At 43.3% G+C, this 13,511-nt stretch overlaps 1 protein-coding gene across 1 annotated transcript; it reads right to left on the bottom strand.

The window, feature by feature from the left end:
- Window positions 1–3,044: 3,044 nt before the first annotated feature.
- PCTP (phosphatidylcholine transfer protein) lies at window positions 3,045–12,248 on the bottom strand. Its single transcript, XM_054278949.1, has 6 exons — window positions 12,048–12,248; window positions 9,215–9,332; window positions 5,635–5,714; window positions 5,130–5,301; window positions 4,413–4,480; window positions 3,045–3,887 (listed from the first exon to the last, which is right to left on the bottom strand). The coding sequence occupies exons 1-6, from the start codon at window positions 12,246–12,248 to the stop codon at window positions 3,816–3,818; spliced, it is 711 nt and encodes a 236-aa protein (XP_054134924.1). The 3' UTR covers window positions 3,045–3,815.
- Window positions 12,249–13,511: the final 1,263 nt, after the last annotated feature.

The raw sequence follows: 13,511 nt of genomic DNA, 5'->3' as shown, positions 1-13,511 counted from the left end.
AAATGTTCCTGTCTCACAGCAGGACTTAAAGATACATTTATCATTCACATTCCAAATCAGAATAATTGTTTATGGTCAAGTTCTCAAACAACAGAGAATACTGAGCTAACAGAAAGATAACATTCTCTTTATGTGTGCAAATGTAATCCTAATTAATATGTTCCTTGGAGTAACAGAGAAGAATGAGTAGGATGCTTTAACACCAGTTTTATTTACCTTATTGATCAGGACTCCAAAGTCTGCAATTGCAAACAAGAGTGGTATGAAAAAACCCAGCAAAACCAATTTTGCTGTAGAGATTTGTTCTTTTTATTTCTCCTCAAAATGCATTTATCTTTCATGCAGTCCATCTGGATTTATAACAGCTCTGCTCATGCCACAAGCCTTCTTTTCTATTTTGGAAACTAACTTCTATGGAAGTTTTCTGTGTATTTTAACTGAGAGGAGTGAGAACAAAGGTTTTTGTCTGAAAGTGTAGTAGTTTGATCAGAGAACTACAGTGAGATGTAAATTTGGTTATGAATTATCATCTAGATAGAGGAAGGCAAATCTGTGCTCAGGGAGAAGCTGCTCGCACTGGGTGACATTTAAGTATCATTAGATCCCTTTTGAAAATGTTCTTTATACATAGAATGGGAAGCAAAATTGCTGCTGGGAAGATAGATCATCTACTAGCAAGGACTAGCATCAGCAGTCTATCCCCCTATCTCCTCACATTTTTTGTTCCACTAAATCATAAAACAGATGATGACCTGCTTGAGAAGTGAAGCATCAACCAGTTGTTAGTTTCCTGAGCAAAAATAATTTGTGTTTCCCTTTGCACATTGTCTTCTAAGAGGCAGCTGCAGTGACTGTGAATCTAACATCATTCTCTGTGTTGACTTTGGGTTACTGAGAATCTTTGCCTTACTTTACCTCCCAACTCAAATACATTCATTTTACAGAGAGATTGCATGGAAAGAATGGAGTTGAATGGCTGGAACACATTGTGGAAGAATGGTTTATATTCATTTTGTTACAGCATCATTCCTTATGGAAACAGGGGGTGGGGAAACCAATCATTCCAAAAAAACCACCACTTCTTTCTGTGGAGAACATGCCAAAACATGTTTCAGTAAGAGCTACTAAATTTACAACAGAAGTTCTATATGAGAATAGATGCAAAGCTTATTATGATTTATGCAAACTCTGATATTGCACTTTGGAGCAGATACCTGTTTGTTGACTGAAAGTACAGCACTTTTCTAGTTCTATTTGGCTGCTGAGAAACTTCATTAGTCCCTGTTAATCTGTAGTGTGATACCTCCCAATCTGTTAACTGGGGTGGGATAGAGAAGATGAGAGGCTCAGTCATCACCTAACAGAAATGTTCATTCCTTTTTTATTCAAACAATCATTTACTTACAACAGATCACTAAAAGAACTAACTTTGCACTCCAGTTTTAGGAAAGCTGGTGAAACAAAACCAACTTCGAGGTGCTGCATGAACAAATAGCATGGGAAGGGGGTTTCATGTTTTATAACCCTGTGCACCAGAATTCATAATGCATGGTGACTTAACAACTTTCCCTGCAGGTAAATTCCTGCTCAAGCTATCCAGGAAGGCTCACATGACACATGTATAATTTATGGAAGATCAATATTTAATCAGTCATTAATAATGCTCTAAAATGATTTAAGAATGTCTTTACATCCAAAAACTGAAAATACCAATTCTTTTTAGTCACAATCTCCCATGCAGATACGAAGCCTCATCACACAGGCTGGAACTTTTCTTCCCTAGTAATACAAGATGGGTGTAGTAACCCAGACTTAAATTGAAGTGTCACTGCATATTTATGTCACTTTAAAAGCCCACAGGGAACTTAAGACAAGATCCGATGTTGCTTTCATCTCACATCATTGCTTAGTTGCTTGTAAACAGTGGAAAAGCTGGGTTTAGTATCTGCTGTTTAATCAAACGTGTTTTAATTTAGAAAGTTTTGTCCAGAACAAGAAGCTGCCTGTGCAAGGGTTTCAGCATGGATATGTGAGCAAAGGCTGTGTGTTCTGCATGCTCAGTGCAGGGTCTGCAGGAAATCCAATTTTCAGCAGGATTGACAATGGAGCCATTCAGCCCCCTGAGCTCTCAGCCTCAGTGTCTCAGCACACTGCACACACAGGGATACCCAGTCTAAGACAAAGTGAATTCATGATTATAAAATGCTTTCAGTCTTCCTCCTGCTTTCACTTCCTTAAAAGACTAAACAAAATTAGATTGCCTGGAGAAAAAGAATGAAAAAGTGACCTATTTTATACATGATTCATCTCTGTGCACATACTCAGCTCACTAGGTACACGTTGCTTATAAACATTTCAACTCAAATTTTAAGGTAGGTTTACAATTACAGGGAAGTTTTGGACTGTTGTGGCACAGAGGTCAGTTTTGTTCAGAAAAACCTGCAAATTAATTAGTCTGCATCATTGCTCCAGGAAGATTCATCCTCCTTCTATAATTTTGTTATATCATGTTGTGTAACACTGTAATATCCAATCCAGTGACAGTCTCCAAGTCAAACACATTGAAAAATGCCTGAATTGCTGGCAGAACACAAGAATCCTGCTTAGTTCTAATCCAACTTATTCTTTCAAAATCCTTTAACAGTAAGGCAGCTCAGGGTATCAGCCTGTCATGTGTGACCTGCCCAGCATGGAACTCTTAAACCATGGAGACAGAACAAGAACACTACATGGACAAAATAATGATTTATTGGAAATAGTCACACAAGGTGTAAATGCATCATTTCAATTGTTTATTTTTTACAACATAAAGCTACTCCATTACCAGACTTATTCAGAAACAGGATTCGATTTAGGAAAAATGCTGAATATTTTAAATCCCTGAGAATGGTGTCCTGTCATTCCTTTATGCACTCCCTGTCCCTCCTCCCCCCACCCCACTCCCAGAAAATTTAATTTCCTGCTCAGTTAAGCTTTTAGTGTGTCACCATCCCTTCTTTATATCAGCATATTTATTTTTTTATATTATATAAATTTTATATATTTAAAAATGCAAGCAAGCCCAAGCTCCACATCAAGCTCATCCACATTCAGTGGCAGGCACCCAGTTTAAAATTACCTCCAGTTTCAAGTTGGTGTCCAAGCTGCTTTATAGATAAGGCTACTGACTCTGGAGATAAAACTTGTTCCTCTTAAATCAGACATGCAAGAAGTCACCTCCTTTTTCTTCTAGCTGGACACAAATAAAAGTTTTTACATTTCATGCAGAAATATGGAGCTGTGAATGCAAAGCTTTAGGCTTGATCTTTTTACAGCTGGATTTAAGGGAGCTTAGCATCACAGACTTCCTATTGCACATTTCTAGTAATTTACCTCATTCCTCAGCCTTTTTTAGGTTTATATCAGGCAGAGAGTTTAAGAATGACAAACTTGGGTAGCAAAAGCAGATCCAGGCATAACCCATGCAGATAATCTGAAGTCCAAGTTCAGACATTTTTCTGGTAAGATTGTTGTCTCTTGTGCAAGGACGTAACACATCCAGCACAGAACTCCTCTAGCTGATACCTGACAACCAGCATAAACAAAGCATGGGAAACAAGGTAAAACTTGAGTATTTTCAAAAGCTGCAGCTGATATTGGTGCTACTTTGCCAGTGGCCAGCTCTTCAGTCGAAAAAAAATGTAATAAAACTCAAGGCATAACTCAAACTAAAATAAAATTCTTTCCAATATTAGAGGTAGATTTTATCCAGTGTAATATATAACATTTGCTCCTGTAACAGCAGAGATCTAGGAATTAAATGGTTCAAATCAATTTCAACACCCATGTGTCTTAGAATAATTAAGGCAAGCTTTTTGTATATCCTTCAAGAAAGCAGGCACACCACTCTGTAAAGAGAAAGGCAGAAAAGTTATTCTTGCATAATGAAACCAATAAAAACTATAAGCAAAATGAGTATTCCCTTTATATAGATCAAGGACATCAAACAGATACAGTTCTAAGATCCAATATCCAATTGTCTAAGATAAATTCTAAGATCTGGTACATAGCATCAAGCCATTCTTTGAATATTTTGGGAATAAACTGCATTACTGAAGTTTGCTTGTCTTGAGGCTATTCATATATTCTCTGAAACACAGATTATTTGGGGTTTGCTGCAGAAATTTACCTGCCTGGTTGAAAAACCAAAGGAATTTGACAGGAATTAAAATAAGTAAATTAATTAAGACCATTGTCATGAGAGCATACAATAGTGAGACAGAAAATATGGCACTGTGTAAAAGCTAGGAACACTGATATATCTGTTCCAGAAAAAAAAATTCTGCCCAAAACATAGAAGATGGGTATGACTGCAGTGAATTCATTGCTTGAAACAGATTAGCCAAAGATCATTATCCGCATCCTTTCCTTACCTTGGCAGCCCAGTTGACCAGCCAGGTTGGAATCATGCCACCAGGATTATCAAAATAGTACATGTAGACTAGAGAGGAGAGAGAAGTTACCTACCAGTGACCTGAGCCAGCTCTAACACACTGTGGCAGAAGCTGTCAGTGCATCCTGAAGCACCAACTACAACAGCTCTACTCTCAATTCTGCACAAAAAATCCAACTGGTCCTGAAGTGAAAGGTGAAGTAAATACAGGCATTCCCTGTTAACCTCTGGGAAGCTGACAGAGCCACAACAGGCATTTCGATTACTGTAAACCATTTTTGGCACCCTGTCTTATAAAATAAGACTGTCTTTAAAAGTCTCATCTCAGACAGAAGTCAAGCTCTAGGCAAACCCTTTAATCTACACATCTGTCAAACACAATACTTGAATCATTGCTGAGTTAAGAAAATTGCAGCAGTGTCTCCCCAGCTGAACTGTCTGGCAGGAAAAGCAGCACAGACTGGGGCTGGGATGGGAAGGCAGAAGGAAGTGGTCAGTGGACTATTCTTAACCACCCAGCCCAACTGCTACATAAAAAGATTCTTCACACTAGTGCACTGCACTGGACATTTCCAAAGGTTTCCTCCATTTTAAAGTAAACCTTGGCTTAACATTTCCAGTCCCCCTCTTTGTGTGTTTTGCCAATATATACACTCCCTGCCTACACGACTTGCCACACATTTTCTTGACCTCTTACCTTTACTTCCAGCCTTGCCATCACTTTCAATTACCAGGCTTTGTTTATAGCTCTTAACTCTGATAATACCAGGCTTCTCAGGGCACTGAGGAACAGCCACACTTTTTGCCAACACAACCCAGATCTTCCTCCCCTGCACATCCATCTCCCGGCTCTCCCGGATATAGACATACTGCACTGCAAGTTGAGGAGCCACGTCAAAACAATGTCACTTTGAGGGATGAGGAGCTGACAAGCGAGTTCCATCACAAACAGCCCCTCCTTTGAGTTATTTCTCGTGTCCCTACAGGATTCAATCCTGCAGAGCAGTAATTCAGCTGTGGGAGCTCTAGCTCTGTGTGGGAAGAGGCGCCCACGCTCCTCTTCATGCCACATATATTCATGCAACACAGGGAGTGCAAGATCTTAGATCAGTGCAGCCCAGTGATGGAATCAGTTCATTGCTGGGATTCCTGGATGACCAAGTGGCAGAAACTGCAAGAGGAACAAAAACTTGAAAGGATACATCTCTGTTTGAGAGAGGAAAAGGGTACTTCACTTCCCAGTAGATTACTTTCTCACCATCATATGTTTCCTCATACAGTTCTACGGTTGAAAAAAGAAGACTGTTAGATATTTTTAATTTCTACTGCAACAGAAATATAGATGGGATCAAGAACTGCTCAGATTTCTGACATGAACACATTTTACATGCAACCCTGATGTCAAAATTGACAGGTATGTAGGATTTTAGCAGTAAGAAACATTAAGATGTTCTGTACCAGGATTGTTCAGGAATCAAATACACAAAAATAGGTGGCCTGTTTTTCTTTGGCTATTGGATTAATTGGTGGGAAAAAAAAAACCAAAACCAAAAAAATCCAGAAATCACAGCCCATAAAATGAGAACAATTCTGAGGGCAACAGAGCCAAATTCCTTTTCCAACAGTTTTCTCATTCAAAGCTTTTCCATCTCAAAGCTTTTTCCTCACCTGTGCATGTTCTGCATAAATCTAAGTCACAAGTACAATGTGCTTTTTCACAGGCATGTCATCACCCTTGTAAATTATACTGAATTAACATGGAACTAGGATGAGTGCAGCTTTCTAACACCTGAAGACGTCTTACATGGGGATTAATGAATTTTGGAAAAGCTGTCAGGAATTTCACAGCAGTACATACATGCAACAGCAAACTAGAATCCTGAGCAGTTCATGAGCCTTCATTACACCACCTTCAGTCTGCCTGGAAACTCAAATCAGAAGGCAGCAGAATATGAAAAAAAGTAACCTAAGAATAGTGCCTAAAACATGGCAGTGACTCAGTTGGAGAGTAGTCGTCTGAAGGAGAAAAATTAGTTCTAATCAAACCACACAATCGAGTTTGAAAACCTGTCTACAGCACAGCTTCCTTCCCGGAGGCAGCAATGGAACCTGATGAGCCCTGGGGCTGAGCCAGGGTGAGCTGCTGCTGGCCCAGGGTCTGCAGTAAAGAACAGTGGGATCCAGAAAGGTGCTTCACCTTCACAGCCACAGTGGCCTCTTCTTCCTTTACAGCAGACTTGTGTCTGAGGTGCTCTATATCCTCCAGAGCCAGGTTTTTGAAAGTGAGGCCAGAATAAACCAATAATCTCACTGACAAGGCAAGAACAGTGCCCCACATGGGAGATTCTTTCCCTATATAATATATTCCAAACCAGGATTCTGTTGGCATGCCCTGCAGATCAGCTGTCACCCACAGAAACAGCCTCTCCTTTTCTCCAGCTGGAGCAGCACTGGACGCACCTGGTGTTGTAATAACCCACAACATTTATGTTTTCCACCAGAGGTCACTGGAGCATTGGATTATTCACTCCTAACCACAGAGATCTCCTTTTACAAAAGCACCATGACACTGTTTTAAAGACTCCAATTACTCTTATTAGCTACCTCATTTACCTGTGTATCTTTGCAAACACAGGAAAAAAACCACAATACATAAACCACATCCCACCTGCATTCACTTCAAACCAGAACACAGTGCATTTTAATAATAATCTGATTTCATTTAGCACCACTACAAGAGATCACAAGTCTGTTCCATCCATAATAGGGACAGCAGCACTTACTGCTTCAGCAGTCAGTTATCACTGTGAAACTGTTGGGAAGTCTGATCTCAGTCAGGAAGGTGCTGCAATCAGGACCAGCCAGTTTCAGTATTGCTCAGGCCCAACCATTTTGCACCATGCCACAGCAGCACGTGGTACCTCAGTCACAACTTCCCTGCTGAGCTGGCAGCTGCAGCACAAACCAGGCCCCAGGGTGTCCACATGTCGTGGATATTCAGGAGCATGCAGAAGAAGCAGTTGCCTTTTCAGCTAAAAAGGCAGCTCCTTCTGCTCTGATCAGGTTTTTATTTCAATGTTCAGCAGAGAATTCTCCTTTGGACTGCCACTTGCATGGCTGTAAGAGCACCAAGGAATAAAAACAGTAACACCACGAGCAAGAAGGCTCTCAATGGAAGTTTTCTGGGGTTTCTTCCCAAATGTGAAAGAAAAAACCCAGGCTGAACTGGGGTTACATTTAAAACATTGGCTAGCACTTTCATCATATGTACCATCCTAAAAAACAGGTGGGCTTGTGTCAATTTTTAAGTAGGAAGGAAAGCATTACGTTATATTTAAGCCCTCTAAGAGTTAATTTCTGTGAAATGCTGGACTTAAAGCACCAGCACAAGTATAAATTAAGAGATGAACAAACCATGGTCAGCAAGGATACAAATGTCAGCTCTGCAACATTATCTAGTTTTTAGTTTAAGGGTGTAGCTTCCCCCAGCAGCTTCCTTTCTTTTCTCTATGAAGGAATTAAAAAAAAAAAAAAGTGTTTATTTAAGAAGCATTCATTTCTCCTAAATGCACTTAAAGACTGCTGAAGTAACTCAACAGAGTATTTTTACATCCAATACAATAAAGCTGAGTCCCACTCTGACTCTTTGTTTCATTAATGGCAAAATGGCTTTTGCTACAAGAAAGCTACTGAGCATTTTGACAATTAACACTTCTTAATGAAGACACTACTCCTTAAATTTGCCCAAGACTGACATGAGTTAAATTTATGGGTCTCTGTATCAATGCAGCCACTGGCATTATCAGCAATCATTCACCCTGGAGCTGTTCTAAACCTTACAAGCACAACATTTAACAAGTCTTTGGTTTTTAACACTGCTCTTTGCTCAGCAAAACACTCAGACCACTTTTCAGTTTTACTGGCCTGCTCTGACTTCAAGCACAGGCTTAAAAAGAAAATGCTCCCCATCTTTAAAATAAATGGATTACTAGATACCTACATCAGCTGCACCCTTACCTTGTTACTGCTGACTTAGGATGTTTTAGCACCATATGGATATCCAGGTTTAATGCCCCTTTTCAAAGACAACATTAAATAAACTTAACTAAATTAGTTATTCCTTTCTCTGTAAAAGCCATACACTCTCGATACACCCATTCCTTTCTGTAAAAGGTGCCAAGAACAACCCATGCTTTCAGGAAAAGATATTCCACCATTCGTCAAACTGGTGGAAGCCCGAGGAAAAATTTTCATAAAGACATTAGCCTTTGAAATAATCTCCCCAAGGACAAATTTTAAGACTCAGCTGAAGAGGGTGCGAGGCCATTTTGTCTTGACTGTGCTCTCACCAAGGAAGTTTGGACCAGATGATCCCAGAAGTCCCTTCCAACCTGCAATTCCATGATGCACTGCTCCCCTGCCCTGTGCAAAGATGCACAGAAGGTACCAGCCCATTTCTCCCCAAGACATCTACTAAAATTTAACCTAAGCATTACAAGAAGAAGTTACAAGAGCTCCAGCATAACCAGCGATGCCAATCATATGCTTTAACCAACAGGGAAAGAATTCATTCCAGAGGAAAGAGAAATACTGTTGAGACATTAGAGATTCCATATCAGTGTTTACTTGTGTATTTGCAGAGTGCAACCTTATCCCAAAAGATATTTAAGTCTGACCCAAAGTCTTTGGAGACAGTAACTTTGAAATACCTTTGAAGAAAGTTTTAGTGGGAACAATCAATGTGGATTCCAGCTTGCTTTTACACTGCCTAGATGAGCTTACCTTTAACATACTGATCCCACTTTTTTCTGAAATCCAAGTCCATGTAGACATCTGCACACAATTTTGGGGGAATGTCAGCAAGACCACCAAAGATTTTATATTCATAAAGTCCTGATTGCTGTGGAAACAGAATGAAGAGAGGAAAAGTCACACAGGAAAGGGAAGTACTCTGCATCAGGGAGAACAGCTCAAGGAAGTTAGGTGGGGCACAAATTACAAATATGCTCAAGAGCTGTGAAAGCAAGTGCTCAGAAAACAAGATTCAGTCTTTAACCTCTCGACTTTTTGATCTATACATGAAAGTGTAAATGCAGCCAGGCTGACCTGCCCTGCACAATGGCTGTTCCTTCCCTTACACCAGTGCCCTTTTACTTCATCAGGAGTTCCAGAGGGAGCATGCTTCTTCACAAACACAGCCCCCTCTTCAGCTCCAGTGGTCAGTGTGGACTGAATCCTGCCCACACTGAGGTTTACCAGAAGCATTAAATTCTTGCGGCAAGTTAGTTCTGCTTACACATCGGGCTGGGATACAAGAATGCTTTACAATGTCCATGCTTACATACAGTGCACTCATATCTGCCTTGAATATTTATCAGCTATTTTCTTTCAGAAAGCTGTATGCACTGAAGGGGTGGGGTGCAGGATATCTCCTGTTTAATGTCACTTTCAACATATGGTAATTCCATCTGTGCCTATGGAGCAATGTTTGTACCATTGTTAGTACGAGTTCGGGACTACTTTAAAACAATGACAGTTCAGGACTAAATTAAAAGAATGAGAGTATTTCAAATATATAGTGTAGAAATCAAATCAAAGCATTCCCAAGGAAAGGAAAAGAAGGCTTATACAACATTCTTTTCTTCTTTACCTGGCCTTCACAAATCAACTCCAGAAGATGAGGATTTGAAGTACCAGAAAACAGTGATGTGAGCAAGAAGCTTAAGCTACTCATCTTCACTGTGGCTTCACTGAAGCACCAATCACCAGCTTCAAACCTGAACTATTCAGCATCTGTGTAACCCCACGCACTCATCATCTTTCTAAGAGGCATCAACATTTTTATTCTCACAAGAAAACCAGCAATTTACAGTAAGAAGGTTAAAACAAGAGTGAAACGTTTCCATTTTTCTGAGGCATGTCATCAGGAGAGTCAATCAGCTTGGCTGGAATGCAGCACTGAGCAGGAAAGCCCAGATCTATTTCTGCAGCCTGCAGAGAAGGTGGAAAGACAAGGCAAAAAGAGAAGGCAACAGGAAGAATAATTGCTGCTTTCAGCTTCCTGGAGTACTGTTGCTGCAGGGGAATTGCAGTTCAGTAAGTTCTAAAAGCTAATTTTCCCAGTAACAACTTTAAACAAAGACTCTACTTCTAGACTTCATCTTCTCTTGCAGCAATCTGAAGCAACTGAAAGACAAAACAGTAGATTTATTTCCTAGAAGAGTCACAAGATTGGACAAGAGTCCCAAGATTGGACTTGAAAAGGTCCCTCACATCCTACGCAGTCTGTCCATCCAGCCCAAACTGGGGGCATTGTACACTACATTAAAAATGACAGACACCTGTAAATAGGTTTTTTTAGTTTCAAATAGTCCTTTTATCTCTACAGTCCCTGTGCATAAAAGCACAAAAGGATGAGGAGGAGAAGCCTGAGCTGCATTCATACAATAGCAGCACAGCCACTGCAGTGAGCCAGGGCTTCCCTGCTCCCATGAGCCTGGCCAAATCCAGCCTCCCAAAGTTCCTTTGCCTTCATCCACGGCACAATGCATTTACAGCTCTGGGTTGAGCTCTAATCCTAAAGCCTGTACTTCATCCACTCCAGCAGGAACACCCCCAGCACCCTGAACTCCAGCAACTCACTGATCCTTGCATGGGTACCTGGCAGGCACCCCAGTCTCACCCAGCTGTGTGCGCTGACTGATAAGCTCCTCTTGCCATCGCCAGTCACCACATCCACACTGTCAACACGGACTATTTATCACTGAAGAAAATTCCAAGGCCTACGAAGTGATGTTTTTTTTAAAGAGGCTTTCCCCAACCCATTGTGACTTTAGCACAGCCCTGTATGCTTTCTGGTTTTTTCTAACATTACCATGTCAGAAATAATTTCTCAGAATACAAATACAAAATTGTCGTGCAAAGAACAGCATGAAGTCCAGAGGGAGCTGAGAGGAAACTATGATCGCTCAGTTAAAAACCAGAATATTTATACATATATTTAAATATGGATTTAGAAGTCAGTATTGAATAGTAAATCTTTGTCAGAATGAAAACACTGTCAATTACAAGTCAGTTCCTAAACCATGGAAGTTCTTTAAAGAAGTTAGTCACCCCAAAAGGGAAGAATTTCATTCCAACCCTTTCTGAACTACCTCCTGATTTTAGAGGGCAAAGGGTGGGAAATCAGTGTGGTCTGGAGAGAGGCAGGAAGGGGGGCGGGCTCCTGGAGAGAGGATGCTGTGACACGGGCGGGGCTCGGGATGTTCGGGGACACGCTCCCCTGAGCACAACCCTGTCCGAGGGGGCTCGGGAGGGTGGCACACGGAACCCCCGGAATTCCCCAGCTCGCTTCCGCGGGGTCACTGCGGCCCAGCAGCTTTCTCATCAGCACTTAATGGCATTACCCGGAAAGCGGCTTTCTGCGAGCCTGAAGAAACCGAGCCCAGGCCTGTGCGGGGAACCCGCGGCTGCGGGCCGGGTCGTGCGGGAACCGCATCCCGGTCACCACCGCACCCCTGCCATCCACCGCCCCCATCTTCGCCACCACCGCCCCGGCATCCCTGCCACCCACCGCCCCCCGGCCGCCCCGGGCCGGCAGCCGGAGCCCGCCCACCTGGTGGTACAGCCGGTAGATCCGCACGCCCATGGTCTCCACCAGGAGCTGCCAGGGCCCCGCCGCGGCCGGCGCCGGCTGGTCCAGCTCCCGGCAGGCGGCCCCAAACTGCTCCTCCGAGAAGCCCCGCGACAGCGCCTCCTGCGCCTCCGGCGGCGCCGCCATCCCCACCGCTGCCTCCAGCTCCGGCGGCGCCGCCATCCCCACCGCTGCCTCCAGCTCTGGCGGCGCCGCCATCCCCGGCCGGGCGGGCGGCCGGGCGGGCTCAAGCCCCGGCCGGGCACTGCCCCCGTCCGGCCCGCCCCGCTCCGCCCCGGGGCCGGGCCCGCCGAGCCTGCGGGGCCGGGGGAGCGGGCCCGGGGCTCCCGGCCGGTTCTCGGGACGTCCCTGCCCTGCAGGTGCGCTCCGTGCCCACTCGGGTTAGGCGCGGTCTCCGTGGTGCTGCCTCTGAGTGTGTGTGACATCAGCCAGGTCCCAGAACCGGGACAGGTCCGTGGGTGCGCTGGTCAGGGCCTTCCCTTCCTGGGTATTCCCCAAGGACACAGATCGAACACTATGGGCACATGTATTTTTGTATGTCTTCACGTTTTGACAGGCAGTTTTCCTTATGGGCTGTACATACGAGAGTATGATATAAAGAACCCAAACTGCTGTACAGCTGCTTGGCAGGTGAGCGTGGCCCTGGCCCACCCAGCGAGGCCCAGCCAGCCTGGCAGGGAGGAAAGGCAGCAGGCTCTGCCCATGGCAAACTGGGCTGCACTGGGCTGCACTGGGGTAGGCAGGATGGAAAGAGACAAAAAACTTTCACTGGGATGAGCTCCCGGGCAGGAGGAATCCGCTGCCAGGGACACATTTTGCATCTTGCTCAGGCTCTGCAGTGACACCACCTATCACACTCAGCCAAGCATTAAAGCTTTGAAAATGTGACTATGGCAGGTTTTCTCCCAGAAGTTGTAAATCTGTTTTCATTACAGCTTTATTCTTCTAATTCCTGTGAGATTTTCCTGCTGAACACTGTGTCTTCAGAATAAAACAAGCAGCTCTGAGCAGTGGGGCATCATCAACCTACTGACTGGCAGCACCAGCCAATGTATTTGGTGGTAACCTCTGTGCAAGGCTGGAATAATGCAGTGTTTCTAGCTTCCCTGCCAAGTGGCTGAGCTCTTTGACAAAGAGTTCACTTATGTCAGCTGTCCTTTCCAGTTCCAGTCAATTGGTTTGCAAGCAGAGCATGAGGATTTCTGGCTGACTGGTTTGGACATACAGGCTGACCCTCATCCTTGAACAGTCCAGAAAACTTTTGGAGAGAGCATTTTGGCAGAAGGCAAGATTGCATCTCACAAATTTCCTCCCAGTATGTAAATTTGATGCCAGAACTTGACCTGTACCATCTTCATAAAATAATGTCAGTAATAATAAATATCTGCTCATATCTTACCTGCTCTCACCTCCCCACTGAGACTG

This window comes from Melozone crissalis, unplaced genomic scaffold, assembly GCF_028551555.1.
Source record: "Melozone crissalis strain CALT ecotype California unplaced genomic scaffold, PUWL_Pcris_2 ptg000026l_1, whole genome shotgun sequence".
In the NCBI taxonomy this organism is placed as follows: domain Eukaryota; kingdom Metazoa; phylum Chordata; class Aves; order Passeriformes; family Passerellidae; genus Melozone; species Melozone crissalis.
This window is presented reverse-complemented; position numbering and strand designations above follow the sequence as displayed.

Coding starts and splice junctions, on each gene's coding strand:
- PCTP (XM_054278949.1), bottom strand. CDS start 12,248: ATGGCGGCGCCGCCGGAGCTGGAGGCAGCGGTGGGGATGGCGGCGCCG. Junction 5,302..5,634: donor TTCCTCTCTCAAACAGAGAT/GTATCCTTTCAA, acceptor CTTGCAGTGCAG/TATGTCTATATCCGGGAGAG. Junction 4,481..5,129: donor TGGCAAGGCTGGAAGTAAAG/GTAAGAGGTCAA, acceptor TCTCCTCTCTAG/TCTACATGTACTATTTTGAT.